Genomic DNA, 27,106 nt, shown 5'->3' with positions numbered 1-27,106 from the left:
GCCTGGCTCGCGTTGAGGATGATGATGGGAGCGGTGCCCTGAGCCCCCCACCCCCGCAGGACGAGCCCCCCACGGGTGACCACGAGGCGCAGATGGGAGCCCACGGGTGCCTGGGGTAAGGGGGGGTCCCAAGTGAGCCCCCCCCACACCCACCGACCCATCTGGTGCTGTTCTGGTCGCCCCTGCGGTTGTGGGGGGGTGGGAGAGTGAGAGGGGCACCCCCAGGCACGGGGGGGGCACAGGGGAGGGGAAATGGGGAGATGGGGGGACATGGGGGACACTGGGGGACATGGGGGACACTGGGGGGGACATGGGGGATGCTCAGGGGACATGGGGGACACTGGGGGACATGGGGAACAGGGGGGACACAGAGGGGGGACATGGGGGACACAGAGGGGACATGGGGGACACTGGGGGTACTCAGGGGATATGGGGACACAGAGGGGACATGGGGATACTGGGGGGACATGGGGAACAGGGGGGACAGAGGGGGGACATGGGGGACACAATGGGGGGACATGGGGAACAGGGGGGACACAGAGGGGACATGGGGGATACTCAGGGGACATGGGGGACACTCGGGGGATATGGGGAACAGGGGGGACAGAGGGGGGACATGGGGGACACTCGGGGGATATGGGGGATACTCAGGGGACATGTTGGGACAATGGGGGACATTGGGGACACTGGCGGGACATGAGGGACACAGTGGGCGGACATGGGGAATACTCAGGGTGGGCTTACGGGGGGAATCCATGGGGGCGTACAGGTGGGACACGGCGGGGGGACATGGAAGGGAACACATGGGGGGGACACAGAGGGGGTCACACGGAGGGGATCACACGGGAGGGGGATACGGGGGGGACACAGGGGGGGTCACACATGGGGGGACACAGGGGGGGTCACACTGGGGGGGTCACACTGGGGGGGACACGGGGACGCGCGCGCTGCCTCCCCTGCCCCGTTCTCGATGGCGGTGTCGCCACCTGGTGGCGGCTCCCGGGACTGCGCGCGCCGCCGGCGCTGGTTCCCCGCTCCCCAATCCCCGCTCCCGGTTCCCGTTCCCCATTCCCCGTTCCCCATTCCCCGTTCCTGGTATCCCAATCCCCGTTCCCGATTCCCGGTTCCCGTTCCCCATTCCCCATTCCCCTTTCCCCCTTTTCCCTTTCCCCATTCCCCTTTCCCACCTTCCCCTTTCCCCATTCCCCATTCCCCGTTCCCCATTCCCATTCCCCCTTTCCCCATTCCCATTCCCCTTCCCCCTTTTCCCTTTCCCCATTCCCAGTTCCCCATTCCCATTCCCAGTTCCCCATTCCCCTTTCCTCATTCCCCGTTCCCCATTCCCCTTTCCCCATTCCCCATTCCCCATTCCCCGTTCCCCTTTCCCCATTCCCATTCCCCTTTCCCCTTTCCCCATTCCCAGTTCCCCTCTCCCCATTCCCCATTTCCCATTCCTCATTCCCCGTTCCCCATTCCCATTCCCAGTTCCCGTTCCCCATTCCCCTTTTCCCTTTCCCCATTCCCCTTTTCCACCTTCCCCTTTCCCCATTCCCAGTTCCCCATTCCCCCATTCCCCTTTCCCCATTCTCCCTTTCCCGATTCCCAGTTCCCCGTTCCCCATTCCCATTCCCCCTTTCCCCATTCCCATTCCCCCCTTTTCCCTTTCCCCATTCCCAGTTCCCCATTCCCATTCCCCCCTTTCCCACTTTGCCCTTCCCCATTCCCATTCCCCTTTCCCCCTTTCCCATTCCCATTCCCCATTCCCCGTTCCACATTCCCATTCCCCATTCCCAAAAATGCCCTCCCCACCCTCCCACCCCCCTCTCCAACCATCAGCCCGAGCTTCACTTTTTAAAAATTTTATTTATAACAATATCTGTTTTGTTTAGTTGTAAAGTAATCCAGCAAAAATTATTAAAACATTTCCCCCCAATAAAAGGATGGGGTGTCCCACCCCCCCCGCCCCCCCACATGCGTTTATTTATTTATTTCTACTATAAAAGCTAGGTCATTTCCAGGTTTGTTTGTTTTTTTGGTTTTTTTGGGGTTTTTTTTGTATTTTTTAGGGTTTTTTTATTTTATTTTTCCTGTTAAAAAATGTGCATGTTGGAGAGCAGGAGGGGGGGGGGCTGAGGGGCTGGGGACCCCCCCACCCCACACCTCAGTGGGGCTGGGGGCTTCATCCTGACCCCTGTAACAGTCGGGGAGGGAATGGGGGAAAGGGAGGCAGAGAGAGGGAGGGGAAAATTGGGAAATTGGAGAGGGAGGGGAGAAGGAAAAAAGGGGAGGGGAGGGAAAATTGGGGAGGGGGAAAGGAATAAAGGGGAGGGAGGGGAAAATTGGAAAATTGGGGAGGGAGGGGGGAAAGAAAAAAGGGGAGGGAGGGGAAAATTCGAAAATTGGGGAGGGGCAAGGAAAAGAGTGGAGGGGGAAAATGGGGCAAAAAGAGGGGAGGGAGGGGAATGGGGGGAAAATGGGAGGGAGGGGAATGGGGGCTGGGGGGGAGCTGCAGGACAAGGGGGAAGCCAAGGAGCAGCAAATTGGGGTGGGGGAAGCAAATGGGGGTCCCTGGGGAGGGGAGCTCTGCACTTAGGGGGGGTTTGGGAGCGTGTGGGACCCTCCTGTGCCTCCCCCCCAAGCTGTGACCCCTTCCCCAGCTGTGACCCCCGTGTGTGTCCCCCCCCTCCACCCCAAACCCCAGCCCCGATGTGTTTGATGGTGAGAGGAGGGAAAAACAAGGAGAAAAGGAGGAGGGGGGGCGCCCAAATGTAAAGAAATTTCAAAGAAACCAAACCAAAAAAAAAAAAGCCGGGTCTGGGCCTGAAACCAGGGGTGGGGGAGAAGGGGGGGAAAAATATACAGGTAATAATACTGCTCACATAGAAAAGTAATAATCCTTCATTTGTACATTTATACAGCGGCTCGTGGCCCCCCCCCCCCGGCCCCCTCGTGCCCCCCTCTCTATGCCAGGGGGTCTGCAAGGTCGTCGTCCCCCCCCCGTGCCAGCAGCTCCCGTTTCTCGTCCGTGCTGGCCAGGGAGTTGCGGCTGTTGTGGGCCCCCATGTAGAGCGTGGCGTACACGGGGTTGGTGAAGTTGGTGGGCTGCAAAAAAAGGGCGGGGTGGAAAGGTGGGAGGGGGTAAAGACATCCCCAAATCCCCCCCTCAAACCCCCCTGGCCAGAAATGCCATCCCTGGGGGTGGGGGGTGCTCCCCATGCTGGGGTCACTCGGGGAGAGCCCCCCGTAGATGGGACCTCGTGTTGAAATGGGGCAGCTCTGCCTGCAGCCCCCAGCCCCAAAACCTCTGTGGCCCCTCAGAGCCCCCAGCCCCAAAATCTGAGAGCCCTCAGAGACCCCAAAGCCTTTGAGAGCCCTCAGAGACCCCAACCCAAAATCTGAGAGCCCTCAGAGACCCCAAAGCCTTTGAGAGCCCTCAGAGACCCCAAAGCCTTTGAGAGCCCTCAGAGACCCCAAAGCCTTTGAGAGCCCTCAGAGACCCCAACCCAAAATCTGAGACCCTTCAGAGACCCCAAAGCCTTTGAGACCCCTCAGAGACCCCAAAGCCTTTGAGAGCCCTCAGAGACCCCAAAGCCTTTTAGAGCCCTCAGAGCCCTGCAACCCAAAGCCTTTGAGACACCTCAGAGACCCCAGCCCAAACACCTTTGTGAACCTTCAGAGTGTCCCCCAGCCCCAAAATCTGAGACCCCTCAGAGACCCCAAAACCTTTGAGACCCCTCAGAGACCCCAAAACCTTTGAGACCCCTCAGAGCTGAGCTCCCCAGCCCCAAAATCTGAGATCCCTCAGAGCTTCCCAATCCAAAACCTTTGTGACCCCTCAGAGACCCCAAAACCCTTAAGAATTCTCAGAGCCCCCCAACCCCAAAACCTTTGAGACCTCTCAGAGACCCCAAAGCCTTTGTGATCCCTCAGAGACCCCAAAACCTTTGAGACCCCTCAGACTCAATTGAGAATCCCTCTCTCTCCCAACTGAGACCCCCTCAGAGACCCATCAGCCCCAAAACCCCTCAGAACCCCCCCTGAGAGCCACAGCAACGCGCCCCCCACCCCAGCACGTGTCCCCCACTTTGGGCAGGACCCTGCAGAGCCCCCAGCCCCTCTCACCTTGTCGGGGTCCAGGGCAAAGTCAGCATCCAGCAGCTCCCCCACGTCGTCGTCGGGCTCCCCCTCGTACATTTTGTACGTGGGGTTCCCAATCTCCACGTTCATGGCACCGTTGGTCATCCTCTGGTGCTGGAAGCCCTTGGCACTGAGGTTTGAGGGGGGGGCACAGGGTCAGTGACACCCCCAGGGTGTCCCCAAACCCTCGAGGAGCCCCCCTCCCTGTCCATGGGCATCACTCACCCTTTAATTCTCCATTTGTACCACACGAAAGCCACCACGGTGAGGAGGATGAGGAGCAGCAGGATGGGGATGACGATGGAGGCTGTTCCTGAGGGAGGAAGGCACTCAGAGCCCTGGGGACACGTGGGGCAGCCTGGGCTGGGCCTGTCCCCCCCTTTTCACCAGAGAACGGGGGGCAGGAGGTGCTCAGGGGCAATAAACCCATGGGAGTGGTGTGGGGTGGAAATGGGGGCACACAGGGCCTCTAAATTAACCTGACCCCCAAAAATAACCCTGGGAGTGGTGTGGGATGGAAACGGGGTCACACAGGGCCCCCAAATTAACCTGACCCCCAAAATAACCCCTGAGTGTGGTGTGGGATGGAAAGGGGGTCACACAGTGCCCCAAGATTAACCTATATCCCCCCAAAATAACCCTGGGAGTGGTGTGGGATGGAAATGGAGTCACACAGTGCCCCTAAATTAACCTGACCCCCAAAATAACCCTGGGAGTGGTGTGGGATGGAAACGGGGGCACACAGGGCCCCTAAATTAACCTGTCCCTCAAAAAAGTGCCCCAAAAAATCACCTGGGTGTGGTGTGGGATGGAAGGGGGGTCACAAACTGGCCCCCAAGCAACTGCCCAATAAACCCCCTTGGGTCTGCTGTGGCATGGAAGAGGGGGTCACCCTAAATTAACCTGACCCCCAAAATAACCCTGGGTGTGGTGTGGGATGGAAATGGGGTCACACAGTGCCCCAAGATTAACCTATCCCCCCCAAAAACCCCTGAGTGTGGTGTGGGATGGAAATGGGGTCACACACCGACCCCAAATTAACCTGACCCCCAAAATAACCCTGGGAGTGGTGTGGGGTGGAAATGGGGTCACACACTGCCCCAAGATTAACCTATCCCCCCCAAAAACCCCCTGGGTGCAGTGTGGGGTGAAAGGGGGGGGGTCACACCCTGCCCTCCAACAAACTGCTCAAAAAAACCCTTTAGTGCGGCGTGGGATGGAAGGGGGGGTCACACACTGCCCCCAAATCAACCCAAAAAACGCCCTGGGTATGGCATGGAAGGGGGGGGTCACACAGTGCCCCCAAATTAATCTGCCCCTCAAAAAACTGCCCAAAAAAAAACCCTGGGTGTGGTGTGGGATGGAAGGGGAGTCACCCACTGTCCCCCACTTAACCTGCCCCCCAAAAATCCCCTGGGTGTGGCGTGGAATGGAAATGGAGTCACACAGTGCCCCAGGATTAACCTATATCCCCCCAAAAAACCCCTCAGTGTGGTGTGGGATGGAAGGGGGGGTCACACAGTGCCCCCAAATTAACCTGACCCCCAAAAAAACGCCCTGGCTATGGCATGGAAGGGGGGGTCACACATTGCCCCCCAGTTAATCTGCCCCCCAAAAAAACCCTGGGTGTGGCGTGGGATGGAAGGGGGGGTCACACACTGCCCCCAAATTAACCTGACCCCCAAAAAAATCCCCTGGGTATGGCATGGAAGGGGGGGGTCACACACTGCCCCCCAACAAAGTGCCTGACAAATGCCCTGGGTTTGGTGTGGGATGGAAGGGGGGGGGTCACACACTGACCCCAAATTAACCCAAAAAACACCCTGGGTATGGCATGGAAGGGGGGGGGTCACACATTGCCCCCCAGTTAATTTGCCCCCCAAAAACCCCCCTGGGTGTGGTGTGGAATGGAAGGGGAGTCACCCACTGTCCCCCACTTAACCTGCCCCCCAAAAACCCCCCTGGGTATGGCATGGAAGGGGGGATCACACTTTGCCCCCCAGTTAATCTGCCCCCCAAAAACCCCCTGGGTGTGGTGTGGGATGGAATGGGGTGCCACCCAGTGCCCCCCAGTTAATTTTCCCCCCAAACCCCCCTGGGTGTGGTGTGGGGTGGAAGGGGGGGGTCACACACTGCCCCCCAACAAAGTGCCTGACAAATGCCCTGGGTTTGGTGTGGGATGGAAGGGGGGGGGGTCACACACTGCCCCCAAATTAACCCAAAAAACGCCCTGGGTATGGCATGGAAGGGGGGATCACACTTTGCCCCCCAGTTAATCTGCCCCCCAAAAACCCCCTGGGTGTGGTGTGGGATGGAAGGGGGGGTCACACACTGACCCCAAATTAACCTGTCCCCCCCAAAAAAATCCCCTGGGTATGGCATGGAAGGGGGAGTCACACAGTGCCCCCACATTAACCTGCCCCCCAAACCCCCCTGGGTGTGGTGTGGCACGGAAGCGGGGGTGCCACCCAGTGCCCCCCAGTTAATCTGCCCCCCAAACCCTCCCTGGGTGTGGTGTGGGATGGAATGGGGGGTCACACATTGCCCCCCAGTTAATTTTCCCCCCAAACCCCCCCTGGGTGTGGTGTGGCACGGAAGGGGGAGTCACACATTGCCCCCCAGTTAATTTTCCCCCCAAACCCCTCCCTGGTGTGGTGTGGCACGAAAGCGGGGGTGCCACCCGGTGCCCCCCAGTTAATTTGCCCCCAAACCCCCCCCGGGTGTGGTGTGGCACGAACGGGGGGTGCCACCCGGTGCCCCCCACTCACGGCTGCTCTGCTGCTCGCCCACCACCAGCTCCTCGCAGCGCGGGCCCGTCCTGCCCGCGGGGCACCTGGGGGAGAGCAGCAGGGAGAGCACCGGGATTAGCGGGGCAGGGCCATGCGGGGAGGGAGGGAGGGACAGCAGCGCACGGAGCTGGGGTCGGGCCGGGGCGGGGACACAGATTTGGGGCGTGTCAGTGACGTTTGGAGGGACAAAGAGCCCCTCTGAGCCCCCCCATCCCGTGTGCCCCCCTCCTCTCTTACTGGCATTCTGGCAGCTGGGTCTTGTCGCTGATGGAGCAGGTGCCACCGTGCAGGCAGAAATTGTCACAGGTCAGGCAGCTCGGGGCTATCTTCCCATCGGGGCAGCTGGGGGGGCACAGGGGATCAGCACCATGGCTACCAGCAGGCTGCCCTGTGCCATCTCTGGGTGTTCTGTGCCATCCCTGGGGTGTTCTGTGCCATCCTTGGGGTGTTCTGTGCCCTCCCTGGGTGCTCTGTGCCATCCTTGGGGTGTTCTGTGTCATCCCTGGGGTGTTCTGTGCCCTCCCTGGGTGTTCCGTGCCCCCCCTCTGGGTGTTCTGTGCCTCCTTGGGGTGCCCTGTGCTCTCCCTGGGGTGCCCTGTGCCCTCCCTGGGGTGCTCTGTGCCATCCCTGGCTGCCCTGTGCCTCCTTTGGGTGTTCTGTGCCATCCCTGGGTGTTCTGTGCCCTCCCTCTGGGTGTTCTGTGCCATCCCTGGGTGTTCTGTGCCCTCCCTCTGGGTGTTCTGTGCCATCCCTGGGGTGTTCTGTGCCTCCTTTGGGGATTCTGTGCCTCCTTTGGGGGTTCTGTGCCTCCTTTGGGGGTTCTGTGCCCCCACCTCTGGGTGTTCTGTGCTTCCTTTGGGTGTTCTGTGCTACCCATGGGTGTTCTGTGCCTCCCCTCTGGGTGTTCTGTGCTTCCTTTGGGTGTTCTGTGCTACTCCTGGGGTGTTCTGTGCCATCCCTGGGTGTTCTGTGCCTCCCTTGGGGTGTTCTGTGCCATCCCTGGGTGCTCTGTGCCATCCCTGGGGTGCTCTGTGCCATCCCTGGGTGTTCTGTGCCATCCCTGGGGTGTTCTGTGCCATCCCTGGGTGTTCTGTGCCTCCTTTGGGTGTTCTGTGCCTCCTTTGGGGGTTCTGTGCCCCCACCTCTGGGTGTTCTGTGCTTCCTTTGGGCGTTCTGTGCTACCCATGGGTGTTCTGTGCCTCCCCTCTGGGTGTTCTGTACCATCCCTGGGTGTTCTGTGCCCTCCCTGGGGTGTTCTGTGCCCCCGTGGGGTGTTCTCTGCCATCCCTGGATTTTCTGTGCCCCCCTTGGGGTGTTCTGTGCCCTTCCTGGGGTGTTTTGTGCCCCCTCTGGGTGTTCTGTGCCATCCCTGGGTGCTCTGTGCCATCCCTGGGGTGCTCTGTGCCATCCCTGGGTGTTCTGTGCCATCCCTGGGGTGTTCTGTGTCATCCCTGGGGTGTTCTGTGCCTCCTTTGGGGGTTCCGTGCCCCCACCTCTGGGTGTTCTGTGCTTCCTTTGGGTGTTCTGTGCTACCCATGGGTGTTCTGTGCCATCCCTGGCTGCCCTGTGCCTTCTTTGGGTGTTCTGTGCCCCTCCTGGGTTTTCTGCACTAGCCCTGGGGTGTTCTGTGCCCCCACCTCTGGGTGTTCTGTGCCTCCTTTGGGTGTTCTGTGCCCCCTCTGTGTGTTCTGTGCCTCCTTTGGGTGTTCTGTGCCTCCTTTGGGTGTTCTCTGCCATCCCTGGGGTGTTCTGTGCCCCCTCATCCCCTCAGGACTCAGCTCTGGGCTCATCCCACCCCTGGGACACCAGGATGGGCTCTGGGGACGCACTGAGACGCATCCACCTCCTCCTCATCCTCCCAGATTTACCCACCCTGAATTACCCACCCAGACTCTATCCCAGCCATAGAGGAACGGATTTTTCTGGTTTTCCCTGTGCCCACCACCCCTTTTCCCCCTTTCCATCCACACTTTCCCAACACCTACATGCAGGAAACCTCTCCACTCTGCTTGTTGATGTTGCACTTGCCCTCCTGGCACCGGGAGCACTTGTTCTCCTGGCACTGGGCACCCTCAAACTGAGGGGGGCAGCGGCACTGCTTGGCACCACTGGCTGCCATCTGGCACACGCCGTCGTTCTCACAGTAATCAAAGCACTGCCCTGGGAGGGGGCACAAGGGGGTCAGCGTGGGCAGCTGGTGGTGCCAGGGCTCCATGGAGGAGCAGCCAGCCCCACAGAGCATCCCAGCAAAGAGGGGCACGTGCAAATCCAGTCCCATGGGTGCTGCTCCTAAATGGAGGGGGAGATGGGAGCCCAAGGCCTGATGGTGTCACCAGAGGGGACACAGAGGGTGGGAAAAACACAGAAGAGGGTTGGGAACCCAACACTCTGGCATTGTCACCAGAGGTCTGTCCCCAGACATCCCCAGGTGAGGGACACCCACCCTTCTGTCCCCAGACATCCCCAAATGAGGGACACCCACCCTTCTGTCCCCAGGCATCCCCAGGTGAGGGACACCCACCCTTCTGTCCCCAGGCATCCCCAGGTGAGGGACACCCACCCTCTGTCCCCAGGCATCCCCAAATGAGGGACACCCATCCTTCCAACACCTCCCACTGCTGTCCCCAGGTGTCCCCAACTGAGGGACACCCATCCTTTTAATGTCCCCAAATTGTCCCCAGACACCCCCAAATGAGGGACACCCATCCTTTTAACGCCCAAATTGTCCCCAAAAACCCCCAACTGAGGGACACCCATCCTTTTAATGTCCCCATTGTTGTCCCCAGACATCCCCAAATGAGTGACACCCATCATTCCAACACCCCTTCCAACACTGCTGTCCCCAGATGTCCTCAGGTGAGGAACACCCATCCTTTTAATGCCCAAATTTTCCCCAGACACCCCCAAATGAGGGACACCCATCCTTTTAACGCCCAAATTGTCCCCAAAAACCCCCAAATGAGTGACACCCATCTTTTTAACCCCCAAATTGTCCCCAGACATCCCCAAATGAGGAACACCCATCCTTTTAATGCCCAAATTGCCCCCAGACACCCCCAAATGAGGGACACCCATCCTTTTAACGCCCAAATTGTCCCCAAACACCCCCAAATGAGTGCCACCCACCCTCCCAATGCCCCCGTGCTGTCCCCTGATGTCCCCAAATGAGTGCCACCCATCCTTTTAATGCCCCCATTGTCATCCCCAGACATCCCCAAATGAGTGCCACCCACCCTCCCAATGCCCCCGTGCTGTTCCCCAATGTCCCCAAATGAGGGACACCCATCCTTTTAACGCCCAAATTGTCCCCAGACACTCCCAAATGAGTGACACCCATGCTTTTAATGCCCCCATTGTCTTCCCCAGACACCCCCAAATGAGTGACACCCATCCTTTTAATGTCCCCATTGTCTTCCCCAGACACCCCCAAATGAGTGACACCCATCCTTTTAACGCCCAAATTGTCCCCAGACATCCACAAATGAGTGACACCCACCCTCCCAATGCCCCCGTGCTGTTCTCCAATGTCCCCAAATGAGGGACACCCATCCTTTTAACACCCAAATTGTCCCCAGACACCCCCAAATGAGGGACACCCATCCTTTTAACACCCAAATTGCCCCCAAATGAGTGCCACCCACCCTCCCAGTGCCCCCTGTGCTGTCCCCCGATGTCCCCAAATGAGTGACACCCATCATTTTAACACCCAAATTGTCCCCAAACACCCCCAAATGAGTGCCACCCACCCTCCCAGTGCCCTCGTGCTGTCTCCCGATGTCCCGAAATGAGTGACACCCATCCTTTTAACACCCAAATTGTCCCCAGACACCCCCAAATGAGTGACACCCATCCTTTTAACACCCAAATTGTCCCCAGACACCCCCAAATGAGTGCCACCCACCCTCCCAGTGCCCCCAGCCGTGTCCCAGCAGTGCCACTCACGGTACTGGCAGCGGTCCCCGATGAAGGAGGGCAGGCAGCGGCAGCTGGGCTGGTTGCCCTGGTTGACGCTGCAGCTGCCGTTGTGCTGGCAGTAACCCGAGCACACCTGCTGGTTACACCTGGGCCCCGTGAAACCCGTGGGGCAGCGGCAGGTCGGCATTCCTGGGGAGAAAAAACCCCTTAGAGCCACTGAGGGAGGGTCAGGACAGACGGACACGAGAGGTCTCTGAAGCCAGAGCGCAGAATTTGGGGTTTATTGCGAAGGGCCAAGTGCAGGGAGCTGCCTGGAGCTGCCAGGCACAGCTGGAGCAGCCCCAAAGAGAGAGAGAGTGGTAAAGAGGATGAGAGAGAGTGTGAGGTTCCCGTTACAATACAATAAATCTTCTTCTGGTCGTGGAATTTGGGGTTTATTGCAAAGGGTCTGGGCGCAGGGACCTCCTGGGAGCTGCCAGGCACAGCTGGAGCAGGACTGAGAGAAGAGAGGGGTAGAGAGGATAAGAGAGCAAGGTTCCCATTATAAATCTTCTTCTGGTTGTGGAACTTGGGGTTTATTGCAAAGGGCCAAGTGCAGGGAGCTGCCTGGAGCTGCCAGCCACAGCTGGAGCAGGCTCAAAGAGGGAGAGAGTGGTGAAGAGGATGAGACAGTGAGGTTCCCATTATAAATCTTCTTCTGGTTGTAGAAATTGGGGTTTATTGCAAAGGGTCTGGGTGCAGGGACCTCCTGGGAGCTGCCGGGCACAGCTGGAGCAGGCTCAAGGATTTAGCTCCACTGTAAGAGCGGTCAGGACAGATGGACACGAGAGATCTATGAAGCCAGAGCGCGGAATTTGGGGTTTATTGCGAAGGGCCAAGTTCAGGGAGCTGCTGGGAGCTGCCAGGCACAGCTGGAGCAGCCCCAAAGAGGGAGAGAGTGGTAAAGAGGATGAGAGAGAGAGTGAGGTTCCCATTACAATACAATAAATCTTCTTCTGCTCATGGAACTTGGGGTTTATTGCAAAGGGCCAAATGCAGGGAGCTGCCTGGAGCTGCCAGGCACAGCTGGAGCAGGACTGAGAGAAGAGAGGGGTAGAGAGGATAAGAGAGTGAGGTTCCCATTATAAATCTTCTTCTGGTCGTGGAACTTGGGGCTTATTGCAAAGGGCCAAGTACAGGGAGCTGCCTGGAGCTGCCAGGCACAGCTGGAGCAGGACTGAGAGAAGAGAGGGGTAGAGAGGATGAGAGACAGAGAGAGGTTCCTGTTGCAATACAATAAAGCTTCTTCTGGTCGTGGAATTTGGGGTTTATTGCAAAGGGTCTGGGCGCAGGGACCTCCTGGGAGCTGCCAGGCACAGCTGGAGCAGGACTGAGAGGGGGAGAGAGGTAAAGAGGATGAGAGAGAGAGGTTCCTGTTACAATACAATAAATCTTCTGGTCATGGAATTTGGGGTTTATTGCAAAGGGTCTGGGCGCAGGGACCTCCTGGGAGCTGCCAGGCACAGCTGGAGCAGGACTGAGAGAGGGAGAGAGGTAAAGAGGATAAGAGAGTGAGGTTCCCATTATAAATCTTCTTCTGGTCTTGGAACTTGGGGTTTATTGCAAAGGGCCAAGTGCAGGGAGCTGCCTGGAGCTGCCAGGCACAGCTGGAGCAGGACTGAGAGAGGGAGAGAGCTAAAGAGGATGAGAGAGCGAGGTTCCCTGACCCCCCTGGCTCACCTGAGGGGGAGGCAGCGCAGGTGCCCCCGTTCTGGCAGAAGCCTGAGCACTGGTTGATCTGGCACCTGTCCCCGCTGTAGTGGGGCTGGCAGCGGCACTTTGCCTGCTTGCGGGCATTCAGGAAGCAGCTGCCACCGTTCAGGCACTCCAGGTCACACGTGTCAGTGGTGGGCACTGCCAGGGAGGGGTGAAAAAAAGGGAAAAATATAAAAAATGTGTATTTTATGCTTGGTTTTTGGCGAATATTCAAGTGAATGTTGTATGTGCTGTGTTAGAAAGTGATGGTGTGTTAATTCTCTCAGGTAGTGTGGTGGAGGTAAATTAAATATAAATATAAATATAAATATAAATATAAATATAAATATAAATATAAATATAAATATAAATAAGATATAGATATACAGATATAAATATGGATATAAATATATCTAAATCTAAATATAAATATAGGATATAAGATATAGATATATAGATAGAAATATAGATATAAACATACCTAAATATAAATATAAATAAGATATAGATATAGATATAGATAGATATATAGATATAAGTATAGATATAAACATACCTAAATATAAATATAAATATAGGATATAAGATATAGATATATAAATATAGATACAGATAGAAATATAGATATAAATACACCTAAATATAAATATAAATATAGGATATAAGGTATAAGATACAGATATATAAACATACCTAAATATAAATATAAATAAGATATAAATATAAATACAAAGGCACAGAGGCACGGAGGGGATGGAAGTGAGCAGGGCTGCGCTGGCAGGACCCAACCTCCCTCCTCATCCTCATGCTCTGCTCCTCTGGTGTCACCTACCTACAGGGGACACGGTGGGCGAGGGGACAACCACACAGGTGCCATTGTCCAGGCGTTTCCCGTTGGGGCAGGTGCACACGGGGCCACTGGGGCTGAGCAGGCAGAGCCACTCGCACTTCTTACGGTCACAAGGGTTGGTCACTGCAGGAGGAGAGGGCACAGATGGTGAGGACAGAGAGGTGGTGACAGTGTGGTGACCCACAGCCCTTCTTGCTCCTCTAGGACATTCCCCTCCACAGCTCTGTGCTGTGCTCTCCACCTGCCCAGCTGGACTCACCAAACCCACCTCAGCAACCCCCTGCTCTGCCCACCCAGACACCCCCACTCTGGGTAAGGACTTGGGGGTCTGAGTCCCCTCAGACTCAATGCAGGAGGAGAGGGCACACAGATGGTGAGGACAGCCAGGTGGGGACCCACAGCCCTTCTTGCTCCTCTAGGACATTCCCCTCCACAGCTCTGTGCTGTGCTCTCCATGCCCTGAGGTTGCTACCTGACAAATTGGACTCCCCAAACCACCTCAGCAACCCCTTGCTCTGCCCACCCAGACACCCCCACTTTGGGCAGGAACTTGGGGGTCTGAGTCCCCTCAGACTCAATGCAGGAAGAGAGGGCACAGATGGTGAGGACAGAGAGGTAGTGACCCACAGCCCTTCTTGTTCCACAGCACCTCCACAGCTCTGTGCTGTCCCATCCATGCTCTGAGGTCACCACCTGGCCAGCTGGACTCACCAAACCACCTCAGCAACCCCTTGCTCTGCCCACCCAGACACCCCAACTTTGGGCAGGAACTTGGGGGTCTGAGTCCCCTCTTCCCAAGCTCTACCAACACCTCCCTCACTCTCTGGCACCTCACACCGGGTATCACCCCCTGGCACCTCCCCACCACCCCAGGAGCAGGGTGGGGGTCCCAGGCCCTCACCCACCCTCTGGCTGCTTGTACTGGTGGTAGAGCACGACGTCGGTGGCGTGGTTGAGGCCGGATGTCAGGTTGGTGACAGGCTTCTGCCCGAACTTGTGGATCTTGAAGATGCGGTTGTTGATGTAGGTGACGCCGTAGATGTAGTCCTCAAAGATGTCGATGCTGAACGGGTGGCTCAGCCCTGAGAAAGCCAGGAGAAGACATGTGGAGGTAGGGATTTGGGGATTTGGGGTGGGTTCTGAGGCCAGGGACCCCCATGGGACACCCCTTACCCTTCTTGTTGTCGATGGCCACCACGGGGTCGGTGCCGTTGAGGCGGATGCTGCCGATGACGGAGAGCTTGGCATCGGCCCAGTACAGCCTCTCGTTGTGGTAGTCCACAGCCAGACCTGAGGGGACACAGCCCTCAGTGAGCCCCCAGTCCTCCCCAAGCCCCTCCTGAGCAGGTGAGCCACAGAGCAGCACTGCCACCACCACTACACCCTCCTGCCATGGGGCTCCAAGCCCTCAGAACAACCCTCCCCAACACAAATGGTTGGACGTGTCCCCATCGTGGCTTTTGTCCCCCCTCCTGTCACCTGTCTCTCTCACCTGTTGGCCACTGGATGTTGTCCTGCACCAGGGTCTCCCGCAGCGTCCCATCCATGGCAGCTGTCTCAATCTTGGGGTGATTGCCCCAGTCTGACCAGTACATCGTTCTGTAAGGACACAGGCAGGTCATTCAGGACACAGCCCGATGACCAGGGAGGAGAAACCCTCCCACACCATCCCCACGGCATCCTGGAGTCACCAGGCAACTCAAGAAGACACAGAGAGTGACCCTGTGACACATGGGTGGTGAGGTGAGTGCTGTGAGGGCTGGAAGAGGGATGGGAAGTCCCAGGGGAACAGGACAGCCCAATAACCAAGGAGGAGAAACCCTCCCACACCATCCCCACGGCATCCTGGAGTCACCAGGCAACTCAAGAAGACACAGAGAGTGACCCTGTGACACATGGGTGGCGAGGGGAGTGCTGTGAGGGCTGGGAAGTCCCTCACCCCCTTAGTGGATCCACCACGATGGCATGGGGCTCGTCGATCATCCCCGAAATCAGCGTCTTGCGGTTCTCGCCCTTCATCTGCGCCACCTCGATGACGTCCCGCCCCGAGTCCGTCCAGTAGATGTTCCCGGCCACCCAATCGACGGCGATTCCCCTCGGCATCTTCAGCCCTGAGATCTGTGTGGGGCAGTGTTGCAGTGTGATGCATTAGCCTGTCTCAGTCATCCTGGTTCTTTCCCCAGGTGTGCCAATCACCTCTCCCTTCCCCTCCCTTGCCCCTGCTGGGTGCTGCCCGTCAGTCTTGGCATTCCAGAAAGGGCCTCGTGTGATTGGTGAGGTTCAAAAGATGCCTCTCAGCCCTGGGGGGACATTGGGCCATCCAGGTGTCCTTTGTCCCCTGAGACTTCCCCCCCTTACCTGGTTGGTGGCTCCCTACCCCTTCCCTGCCCCTCTCCCTGGGGTTAAAAGACACAGCAAGCACACGGTTTCTTTGTTCTGTTGGAGCTGGTGCTGCATTCAGAGGCCTGTGGGCCAGAATAAAGCTCTGGATCCAAACCCTCCAGCAGAACTTGACTCCTTTCCTTCACCATTGCCTTAAAGCTTCTCCACCAGAGGTAAACCTGAGCTCCTGCATGCCTGGACTTGTCCCAGGCACCCAGCTGCAATATCCAGCCAGCCAAAAGTGTCTCTGAGGTGAAACCACCACAGCTGCTGCCTTTGGTCAAGCAGCAAGGGCCAGACGAGCCCAGGCACGTCCCATTTGGCTCTATTGGGATTTAATTCCAATATATTGGCACCCAACGTGAGGCAGCTCCATCCTGGGGCTGGATCAGTCAGGGAAGAGACCCCTGAGGTGGCACCCTCACTTTTGCTGCAATACCCAGCCAGCCAAAGGTGTCTCTGAGGTGAAACCACCACAGCTGCTGCCTTTGGTCAAGCAGCAAGGGCTGGGCAAGCCCAGGCACGTTCCATCCAGCTATATTGGGATTCCAATAGGGCAGAGTGGGGACAGTGAGAGGAGAGGAAACCACCACCCATCCCTCCACGCCCTGGCAGAGCTCGCTCACGTTCAGGTAGGTGACGCCGCCGTCGATCTGGCGCCGGTTGCGGTTGGAGGCGGTGGAGGCGGAGGAGGAGGCGGGCAGCTCCCGGTAGGAGATCCTGCCCGTGTGCCAGTTGGTCCAGTAGATCTTGTTGCCCTTGACGTAGATGTCCATGGCATCGATGCGCACGTTCTCGTCGCCCTGGAAGGCCGGCTCGTAGGCCGAGTTGGGGTTGAAGGGGTACATGCTCCTGATCTTGTTGTCATCTGCGATGTAGAGGATCTGGTGCTCGGAGCCTGAAGAGGAAGAGGAGGAGAAGGAGGAGAGGTTGGCATGGGCTGGATTGGGAACAGGGGATCAGACAGGAGTGGGGATCTCCTGATCTTGTAGAGGATCTGGTGCTCAGAGCTGAAGAGGAAGAGGAGGAGGATGAGGATGAGGAGGACAAGGTGGACGAGGAGGACGAGGATGGGCAGAGCTGCATTCCATTTGGGTCTGTGGGGTCTCTGTGGTCTCTGTGGCGTCTTTGCGACTCATTGGGATCTGTGCGGTCTCTGTGGAGTCTGTGGGACTCAATGGGATCTGTGGGGTCTCTGTGGGGTCTTTGGGACTCAATGGGATCTGTGGGGTCTCTCTGGGATCTGTGGAACTCAATGGGTGTGAGGGGAGAGCAAAGGATTCCCACAGGAGCTCTGGGGGGGCCCTGGGCACACACAGAACCCACGTGGGTCCCTGTTCCCTCCTGACCTTCTGCCTTGCACATGTTGTCCGTCTTCATGAAGTTCTTGGCGCAGCTGCAGACGTGGGAGCCCTTGGTGTTGTTGCAGAGCTGGGAGCAGGTCCCAAAGCGCAGGCACTCGTTGATGTCTGGGCAGGGGGAGGTGGGATCAGAGGGAGAACCAAAGGCTGCCCCCACAGACCCCAACTCTGCCCCAAGGACACCATCCCTGCCACCCCAGCCCCATCCCAGTTGTGAAATCACATCTCACTGGTGAAAATCAGACCTCACAGCCCAATCCTGAGGCCTCTCCAGCAGCAGCAGGAAGCACCTTGGCAAAAATTCTTGTCTGGAACCTTCTGGAATCCTCTACGGCAGGTGCAGTGGGAGGTGGACTGGGACTGGACACAGTGGGCCTCATCCCCACACATGGCGGTGTTGGACACAGTGGGCCTCATCCCCACACATGGTGGTGTTGGACACAGTGGGCCTTGTCCCCACACATGGTGGTGTTGGACACAGTGGGCCTCGTCCCCACACATGGTGGTGTTGGACACAGTGGGCCTCATCCCCACACATGGTGGTGTTGGACACACTGGGCCTCATCCCCAACATGGTGGTGTTGGACACAGTGGGCCTCATCCCTAACATGGCAGTGTTGGACACAGTGGGCCTCATCCCCAACATGGCGGTGTTGGACACAGTGGGCCTCATCCCCAGCATGGTGGTGCTGGACACAGTGGGCCTCATCCCCAACATGGCAGTGTTGGACACAGTGGGCCTTGTCCCCACACATGGCGGTGTTGGGACACAGTGGGCCTCATCCCCACACATGGTGGTGCTGGACACAGTGGGCCTCATCCCCACACATGGTGGTGCTGGACACAGTGGGCCTCATCCCCAACATGGCGGTGTTGGACACAGTGGGCCTTGTCCCCACACATGGTGGTGTTGGACACAGTGGGCCTTGTCCCCACACATGGTGGTGTTGGACACAGTGGGCCTTGTCCCCACACATGGTGGTGTTGGACACAGTGGGCCTTGTCCCCACACATGGTGGTGTTGGATACAGTGGGCCTCATCCCCAACATGGCGGTGTTGGCCACCCCAGCCCCATCCCAGCTGTGAAATCACATCTCACAGCCCAATCCTGAGGCCTCTCCAGCAGCGTACCTTGGCAAAAATTCTTGTCTGGAACCTTCTGGAATCCTCCACGGCAGGTGCAGTAGGAGGTAGACCGGGACTGGACGCAGCGGGCCTCATCCCCACACATGGTGGTGTTGGTCTTGCAGTCGTATGACTTGTGCTCTGTGGTGGGACACGTGTGTCACACGCGTGTCACAGCGAGTTCCCCCCAGTCCCCACCAGGCCCCCAGCTCCCCCACCCACCTTGGGAGCAGGATTCCTCATCAGAACCATCTCCACAGTCATCGAAGAAGTTGCAGCTGAGGTTGGCACTGATGCACTTCTTGTTCGCACACAGGAACTCATTCTTGTCCCGGCTGCAGCTCTTGGGCTTGGCCGTGGGTGACTCTGAGGGTGAGGGACAGCAGCTGTGACCCCCATCCCCATGGGACCCTCTGGGAGCAGGCAGGGACTTGGGACCCTGCATCCACACCCTGATTTTGGGAGGAAAGACCAAAAGCCAACCCCAACACCAAAAGCCAACCCCAACACCTGATTTTGGGAGGAAAGACTGGGCAAAGCCAACCCCAACACCTGATTTTGGGAGGAAAGACCAAAAGCCAACCCCAACACCAAAAGCCAACTCCAACACCTGATTTTGGGAGGAACGACTGGGCAAAGCCAACCCCAACACCTGATTTTGGGAGGAAAGACCAAAAGCCAACCCCAACACCTGATTTTGGGAGGAATGACTGGGAAAAGCCAACCCCAACACCTGATTTTGGGAGGAAAGACTGGGCAAAGCCAACCCCAACACCTGGGCTGAACTTTGGGCTCTGGGAGGACCATCCCAAGGGCCACAGTGACCTCCAGGCACCTTGGCCAGGCAGGCTCAGGGCTGTGAGGCTCAGAAAACCACAATGCCTGCCATACTCCTGCTTCTCTCCCAGGCTGCCAGTTCCATGCCTTCTCTCTGAATATGCATCACAGTTTCCATGTCCTGATGTGCTGTGAAAGCCATGACACCTCCTGTGGCCAGGAGAGCTGTGAGAATCTGTCCGAATTTTCCCTCATCTGCCTCACGATCGTCATTTGGGGACCACTGAAGAGAAGACCCTCCCTGTCTAGCCCTGTAGGAGAAAGTTACACACGCCAAAGGCCCCGAGACCTGAGAGCACAGTGCTGAGTTCTTGTTTTCACAGGTGTTGTTTGCTGTATGCTACACTGAGCCCAATGAGAAGAAGAAGGGGGCACCGTGCCCTGTTTGCAACAACAGCCTTGGAAGCTGTCCCACCTCTCAGCTTGGCTGGACTTCTCTTGAGTTTCGGGTGGTCTCCCACAGAAGACCCTCACCTGTTTTACAACCACCGTGACAGACAGACTGAGATGTGAGGAGCCTCTCCATCAAGGACTGAGACATGAAACCCCCATGTGAAAAGGCCCCTCTGCTCCTTCCAAGGACTGAGACATGAAACCCCCATGTGAAAAGGCCCCTCTGCTCCTCCCAAGGACTGAGACATGGAACCCCCATGTGAAAAGGCCCCTCTGCTCCTCCCAAGGACTGAGACATGGAACCCCCATGTGAAAAGGCCCCTCTGCTCCTCCCAAGGACTGAGACATGAAACCCCCATGTGAAAAGGCCCCTCTGCTCCTTCCAAGGACTGAGACATGGAACCCCCATGTGAAAAGGCCCCTCTGCTCCTTCCAAGGACTGGCACTGAAACCCCCAGCCTGGGGCAGGTGTGTGGGGGACCAAAGCTGACCAAAGCGAGATGTTTGCCTGCAGGTTGTGACCACTGGACCAAGAAGACAATGGCTCTCGTTTACTGCTGAGAGCATGGACTACCTGTTACATCTATTCCTTATTGTATCTGTTTCCCCTCAACTCACAATTTTCAATAGAATTATAATAATAAAAAGCTCTGAGTTAGCAAGAGATTTTGAGATCTCCCCAATGTAACAGGGGATCCTCAGCTGGACTGGACCAAAAGACTTCGTCTCTACGTTTGGTAGCTATATCTATACCCCCTTTTTCTCTCTTTCTCTTTTTTTTTTCTCTCCCTTAATCCCTCTATCACATTTTGCTGTGATCATTCAATAAAGGTGCATTTGTTTTGATTATCACTGCAAACCCCCTGTGCCGTGTGGGTTCTTTTTACACCCTGAGATCAAATCCACAAACCCCGTTCGTAAGGACGGATCAGAACAAGAGCACACCAAGGAGTCGGGCAGCACAAACAGCAGCAGATGTCACTGGTGTCCTGCCCCCACTGCACCCTTTGGACACTGAGCAGCATTTCAGAGCTGCAATGGCAGAGCTGAGGGAGAAGAATCAGCCCCACTCACCGCAGTCCTTCTCATCGGTGTTGTCGCCACAGTTGTCGATCCCGTCGCACTGCCGACCGATCCACAGACACACCCGGTCGTTCTTGCAGCGGAACGGTCTGTTGGGGGGACACTGGAATTTCACTGCACCAGCAAACAGAAACAAACGGTGACGGTGAAAGGAGACGCCGGAGCCAGGCTGTCACACATGTCACACGAGCTGCTGCTCGGCCTCTGCCCCCTCTCAGCTCTCCGCTCAGGGCTGTCCCACGCGGCCGAGCGGGCTCCGGAGGCTGAAGCAAAGAGACTGAAGCAAAGACAATCTGGCTGCTGGGAGCCCTCTCCTCACCCAGCCCCTCAATCAGAGTCACCTCCTGTCACAGACACGGTTTATGAAAAATCCTCAGCCCCCTCCCCACCAGCAGCCCCTCAATCAGAGTCACCTCCTGTCACAGACATCTTTTATGAAAAATCCTTTCCTTAGGATTTTTTCTCCTGAGAAGCTGAGAGGCCTCAGGAAAAAAATGTAAACAATGGTTATCTGCTGCTGTGGAATGCAACAGGTGCATCTGTGATTGGTCTCATGTGGATGTTTCTAATTAATGGCCAATCACAGCCCAGCTGTCTCGGACTCTCTGGTCAGTCACAAGATTTTATTTATCATTCCATTCCTATTCTATTCCTTCAAGCCTTCTGATGAAATCCTTTCTTCTATTCTTCTAGTATAGTTTTAATATAAAGTTTTATATAGAGTATATAATATAATATAATATAATATAATAATATTAAAATTATTAAATATATTATTAAAATTAATGATAAATTAAATTAAAATTAAATTAAAATTAAATTATTTCTAAATTAAATTATAAACATATTAATTATAATTATAAAATTAAAATAATATTTAAAATATATTATAAGTATATTGTACATTATATTATATTATATAGGTTCTAGATAATATTATAAATAATAATATTATTAAAGTTATTAATAATAATATTAAAAATAATTAATCAAGCCTTCTGAAACACAGAGTCAGATCCTCATCTCTTCCCTCATCCTCGGGCCCCTGTGAACACTGTCACAACCTCCAACCCCTCACCCCCCAGAGGTCCCCCCCAGACTCTCTGGTCCCCCTCTGGTGCTCAGGCTCCAGGAGTGTCCCCCCATCCTGGGCTGTGTGAGGGCTTGGGGGCAGTGTCACTCACAGCACTCCTCGGGATTCTCGTCCGAGTTGTCCCCACAATCGTCCTCCCCGTCACATTTCCAGGCCAGGGGCTTGCACAGGGTGTTGTTGCACTGGAACTCGTCCAGGGGACACGTGCGGACTGTGACAGTGCAAGGGGGACATGTCAGTGCAAGGGGGACATGGCAGAGCAAGGGGGGACATGGCAGAGCAACGGGGGGCATGGCAGTGCAAGGAGGGCATGGCAGAGCAAGGGGGACATGTCAGTGCAAGGGGGGACATGGCAGAGCAAGGGGAGACATGGCAGAGCAAGGGGGACATGGCAGAGCAACGGGGGAGATGGCAGTGCAAGGGGGGACATGGCAGAGCAAGGGGGACATGGCAGAGCAAGGGGGACATGGCAGAGCAAGGGGGGACATGTCAGTGCAAGGGGGGACATGGCAGAGCAATGGGGGACATGGCAGTGAAAGGAGGGACATGGCAGTGCAAGGGGGACATGGCAGAGCAAGAGCAGACATGTCAGTGCAAGGGGGGACATGGCAGAGCAATGGGGGACATGGCAGAGGAAGAGGGGACATGGCAGTGTAAGGGGGCATATGTCAGTGCAAGGGGGGAGATGGCAGAGCAACAGGGGACATGTCAGTGTAATGGGGGACATGTCAGTGCAAGAGGGGACATGTCAGTGTAATGGGGACATGGCAGTGCAAGAGGGGACATGTCAGTGCAAGGGGGACATGGCAGTGCAATGGGGGACATGGCAGTGCAAGGGGGGACATGGCAGTGGAACAGGGGACATGTCAGTGCAGTGGGGGACATGGCAGTGCAAGAAGGGATGTGTCAGTGTAATGGGGGACATAGTGCAATGGGGGACATGGCAGTGCAAGGGGGGACATGGAAGAGCAAGGGGGGACATGTCAGTGTAAGGAGGGACATGGCAGTGGAACAGGGGACATGTCAGTGCAGTGGGGGACATGGCAGTGCAAGAGGGGAGGTGTCAGTGCAAGGGGGACATGTCAGTGCAAGGGGGGACATGGAAGAGCAACAGGGGACATGTCAGTGTAAGGAGGGACATGGCAGTGGAACAGGGGACATGTCAGTGCAGTGGGGGACATGGCAGTGCAAGAAGGGATGTGTCAGTGCACGGGGGGACACATCAGTGTAAGGGGGGACATTTCAGTGCAGTAGGGGACACATCAGTGCAAGAGGGGATGTGTCAGTGCAAGAGGGGATGTGTCAGTGTAAGATGGGACGTGTCACTGCAAGAAGGGACATGCCAGCTCGTGCTGCCCTCCTGCCAAAACCCCACCCTGGGGCTGCAATTCCAATTTCCAGCATGCACAGGGGGTCTCCAGGCCTGGGGGGTTTCCATGTCCGTGCGTGCTCAGAGTGGGACACACACACACACAGAGGGGAGCGCTCCCACCCACAGCAGGGACACGACGACACCAGGACAGGGAGTGGGGGACACCAGCAGCCCCAGGGGACATCCAGCAGTGCCATTACCCCCTGTGCCACAGTTCTCCTCGTCGCTGCCATCCATGCAGTCGGCGTCGGCGTCGCAGCGCCAGCGCATGGGGATGCAGTGCCCGTTCTTGCACTTGAACTGGTCAATCTCGCAGCGAGGGGTGCAGTCTTTCTGCAGGGGACAAGCAAGGGACACGGTGGCCATGGCAGGCCCCTGTCCTGCTGCCACAGCCCCAGGGCAGGGGCACGGGGGGGGAAGTGTCCCCGTCCTGCTCGTACCTCGTCGGAGCCGTCGGCGCAGTCGTGGTCGCCGTCGCATTTCCACCTGCCCGCGATGCAGCGGCCGTTGGCGCAGGAGAACTCGCTCTCAGAGCAGGGCCTGGGTGCTAGGGACAGAGCACAGAGAGTGCCCTGAGTGTGGGGACAGCCTGTGAGGGCAGGTGGTGTCCCTGGCCAGCACCTGGGGGGCACAGGGTGACAGGGACACACGGCTGGTGGCACTGGGGACAGGGGGTACGGGCAGAGCTGTGGGAGCTGGCAGAGGGGCACAGCTGGTACCAACTCCCAGCCCCTTCCCACACCACTCCCTGTGGGGGTTTTGGGGGACACTGTGGCCACACAGCCTGGTTGTCAGGGCCTGGGTGCTGGGGACAGAGCACAGAGAGTGCCCTGAGCTTGGGGACAGCCTGAGGGCAGGGGGTGTCCCTGGCCAGCAGCTGGGGGGCACAGGGTGACAGGGACACACGGCTGGTGGCACTGGGGACAGGGGGTACAGTGGGAGCTGGCAGAGGGACACAGCTGGTACCAACTCCCACACCACTCCCTGTGAGGGTTTTGGGGGACACTGTGGCCACACAGCCTGGCTGTCAGGGCCTGGATGCTGGGGACAGAGCACAGAGAGTGCCCTGAGTGTGGGGACAGCCTGAAGGCACGGGGTGTGAATTATGAATATATTATATTTGATATATAATAATATAAATAATGATAATATTATTAAAATTATTATTAATAATAATATTAAAAATAATAAATCCAGCCTTCTGAAACATAGAGTCAGATCCTCGTCTCCTCCCTCTTCCCTCCCTGGCCAGCAGCTGGGGGGGCACAGGGCGACAGGGACACATGGCTGGTGGCACTGGGGACAGGGGGTGTCCCTGGCCAGCAGCTGGGGGGGCACAGGGTGACAGGGACACACGGCTGGTGGCACTGGGGACAGGGGGTGTCCCTGGCCAGCAGCTGGGGGGGGCACAGGGTGACAGGGACACACGGCTGGTGGCACTGGGGACAGGGGGTACAGTGGGAGCTGGCAGAGGGGCACAGCTGGTACCAACTCCCAGCCCCTTCCCAGCCCACTCCCTGTGGGGGTTTTGGGGGACACTGTGGCCACTGAGGTCACTCACTCTCCACAGGGCAGCACCAGCCCCACTGCTGCCCACCCCAGCTGCCCCCCAGGCAGGAGGAAGTGCAGCAGTGCCCACCCCTGTGCCCCCTCACAGGGCATGGGGACAGCTCACAGCTCACTGGCACAGCCAGTGCCACATCCAGGAGGATGGCACCTGGCACAGCTGCCCACCTGGGATGGCTTTTGGGAGCCTTCCCCTCCCTATAGCCCCCAGAGGGGTATTGGGGCACAGGGACCCCCCCATTCATGGCACAGGACTGTGGGGAAGAGGGGAACAGGGAGAGGCAGGTGGGGATGGGTTTTGGAGCCAAATCCAAGCCATGCAGAGCCCTGCAGAGCAGCAGGGTCAGACCCTCCCCAGCTGTGCTTCCACGGAGGGAGATGCTGGTGCTGATGCTCAGAAAATCCACCTGGATTGTCCAGTCCCAGCCCCTCTGCCCTCACCTAGAAAGTATTGTCTTCATTGGGTTTAGAGAGACTGTAACATGGAATTAAAAGATTTTGGCAGGAACCTACCTCTGAGCGCCCCATACCGACAGTGTGAAAATGGAGAAAAACATAAGATGAAGTGAAATGGCACAAACTCAAAAACACGACGGGAAGTCAACAAAAAAGAAAACCAAAAGCTGCACCCTGAAGAGCTGCAAGATGACAGAGGGACCCAGTGGGCACTGAGGGGTGGGAGAGGGTCTGGCAGCAGACCCTGGTGCCATCTCACAGGGAGTCTGGGACCCTCTGGGTGCTGTGGGGTGGGAGAGGGACAGGCAGCAGACCCTGGTGCCACCCCATGGGCAGCTTTGAACCCTCTGGGTGCTGTGGGGTGGGAGAGGATCAAGCAGCAGACCTTGGTGCCACCCCATGGGTACCCTGAACTTCTCTGGGTGCTGTGGGGTGGGACAGGATCAAGAAGCAGACCCTGGTGCCACCCCATGGGCAGCCTGGAACCCTCTGTGTGCTGTGGGGTGGGAGAGGGACGGGCAGCAGACCCTGGTGCCATCCCATGGACAGCCTGGACCCCTTTGGGTGCTGTGGGGTGGGACAGGATCTGGCAGCAGACCCTGGTGCCACCCCATGGGTACCCTGAACCCCTCTGGGTGCTGTGGGGTGGGAGAGGATCAAGCAGCAGACCCTGGTGCCATCCCATGGGCAGCTTGGAACCCTCTGTGTTGTCCCCACCGCCATCCCAGGTGGCACTGCCAGGCAGGGGGTGACACAGGGGGCGATGCTTGGTGGCAAAGCAGGACAAGGTGCCCTCAGGTGACTCTGCTGGGCCCCCCATGCTCCTGCAGGGAGTGTGTTGGGGTCACCCCTTCAGTGCCACTTGTCACCTTTGGGGTGTCCCCTTGGCACAGGGACAGGGTCAGCACTGCCCCAAAGGAGGGCATGGATGGCACAGGGACAGGGACAGGGTCACCACTGCCCCCAAGGAGGGCATGGATGGCACAGGGTCAGGGTCTTGGTCACCACTGCCCCAAAGGAGGGCATGGATGGCACAGGGACAGGGACAGGGAGAGGGACAGGGACAGCACTGCCCCAAAGGAGGGCATGGATGGCACAGGGACAGGGTCACCACTGTCCCCAAAGGAGGGCATGGACAGGGGTCAGTGCTGCCCCAAAAGAGGGCATGGATGGCACAGGGACAGGGTCACCACTGTCCCCAAAGGAGGGCATGGACAGGGGTCACCACTGCCCCAAAGGAGGGCATGGATGGCACAGGGACAGGGTCACCACTGCCCCAAAGGAGGGCATGGATGGCACAGGGACAGGGACAGTGCTGCCCCAAAGGAGGGCATGGATGGCACAGGGTCAGGGTCACCACTGCCCCAAAGTTGGGCATGGATGGCACAGGGACAGGGACAGTGCTGCCCCAAAGGAGGGCACAGGGACAGGGACAGTGCTGCCCCTATGGATGGCACAGGGACAGCTGTGTCCTGGCTGTCCTTGTCTCTCCCAACCACCAACCTAACAGCACAGGAGGGGCTGGGGGCCCCAAAGCTGTCCCCTGTGCAGTGCTGGGGACAGCAGGGGCTGGGGGTGGCACGTACTGCAGCTCTCCTCGTCAGAGTTGTCCCCGCAGTCGTTGTCGTAGTCGCACTGCCAGCGGCCCGGCACGCAGCGGTTGTTCTTGCAGCGGAACTGGTACGGCTCGCACGTGCGCTCGTCTGGGGGGACAATGGGGACAGGTCAGGGACAGGGACAGCTCAGGGACAGGGACAAGTCAGGGACAGGGACAGGACAGGGCAGGGAACTGGTACGGCTCGCACGTGCGCTCGTCTGGGGGGACAATGGGGACAGGTCAGGGACAGGGACAGGGCAGGGACAGGGCAGGGAACTGGTACGGCTCACACATGCGCTCGTCTGGGGGGACAGTGACAGGGACAGGTCAGGGACAGGTCAGGGACAGGTCAGGGAAAGGGACAGGGACAGAACAGAGAACTGGTACAGCTCACACATGCACTCGTCTGGGGGGA

At 57.4% G+C, this 27,106-nt stretch overlaps 1 protein-coding gene across 5 annotated transcripts in view; it reads right to left on the bottom strand.

The window, feature by feature from the left end:
- Positions 1 to 1,843: 1,843 nt before the first annotated feature.
- LRP1 (LDL receptor related protein 1) overlaps positions 1,844 to 27,106 on the bottom strand; it is a 136,061-nt gene continuing 110,798 nt past the window's right edge. For 4 of the 5 annotated variants that reach the window (XM_077192564.1, XM_077192566.1, XM_077192565.1 and 1 more), the window contains exons 68-89: positions 26,681 to 26,797; positions 23,513 to 23,619; positions 23,273 to 23,405; positions 21,792 to 21,911; positions 20,599 to 20,721; positions 18,517 to 18,660; positions 18,301 to 18,435; positions 17,157 to 17,276; positions 16,434 to 16,705; positions 15,365 to 15,543; positions 14,918 to 15,024; positions 14,599 to 14,715; positions 14,331 to 14,507; positions 13,408 to 13,548; positions 12,561 to 12,734; positions 10,869 to 11,030; positions 8,912 to 9,086; positions 7,164 to 7,268; positions 6,906 to 6,970; positions 4,363 to 4,450; positions 4,123 to 4,267; positions 1,844 to 3,102 (exon numbers count right to left, since the gene is read on the bottom strand). In XM_077192564.1, the coding sequence (XP_077048679.1) occupies positions 2,962 to 3,102; positions 4,123 to 4,267; positions 4,363 to 4,450; positions 6,906 to 6,970; positions 7,164 to 7,268; positions 8,912 to 9,086; positions 10,869 to 11,030; positions 12,561 to 12,734; positions 13,408 to 13,548; positions 14,331 to 14,507; positions 14,599 to 14,715; positions 14,918 to 15,024; positions 15,365 to 15,543; positions 16,434 to 16,705; positions 17,157 to 17,276; positions 18,301 to 18,435; positions 18,517 to 18,660; positions 20,599 to 20,721; positions 21,792 to 21,911; positions 23,273 to 23,405; positions 23,513 to 23,619; positions 26,681 to 26,797 (3,047 nt within the window). In that variant the 3' untranslated portion in view covers positions 1,844 to 2,961. Of the gene's footprint in view, positions 3,103 to 4,122; positions 4,268 to 4,362; positions 4,451 to 6,905; positions 6,971 to 7,163; positions 7,269 to 8,911; positions 9,087 to 10,868; positions 11,031 to 12,560; positions 12,735 to 13,407; positions 13,549 to 14,330; positions 14,508 to 14,598; positions 14,716 to 14,917; positions 15,025 to 15,364; positions 15,544 to 16,433; positions 16,706 to 17,156; positions 17,277 to 18,300; positions 18,436 to 18,516; positions 18,661 to 20,598; positions 20,722 to 21,791; positions 21,912 to 23,272; positions 23,406 to 23,512; positions 23,620 to 26,680; positions 26,798 to 27,106 lie in introns of those variants that run through there. The other variant, XM_077192568.1, reaches the window with a different exon arrangement.

The sequence above is a fragment of the Agelaius phoeniceus genome, chromosome 35, assembly GCF_051311805.1.
Source record: "Agelaius phoeniceus isolate bAgePho1 chromosome 35, bAgePho1.hap1, whole genome shotgun sequence".
NCBI classification, from domain to species: Eukaryota; Metazoa; Chordata; class Aves; order Passeriformes; family Icteridae; genus Agelaius; species Agelaius phoeniceus.
Note: the sequence above shows the minus strand (reverse complement) of the source record. Positions and strands in the feature narration are given on the sequence as shown.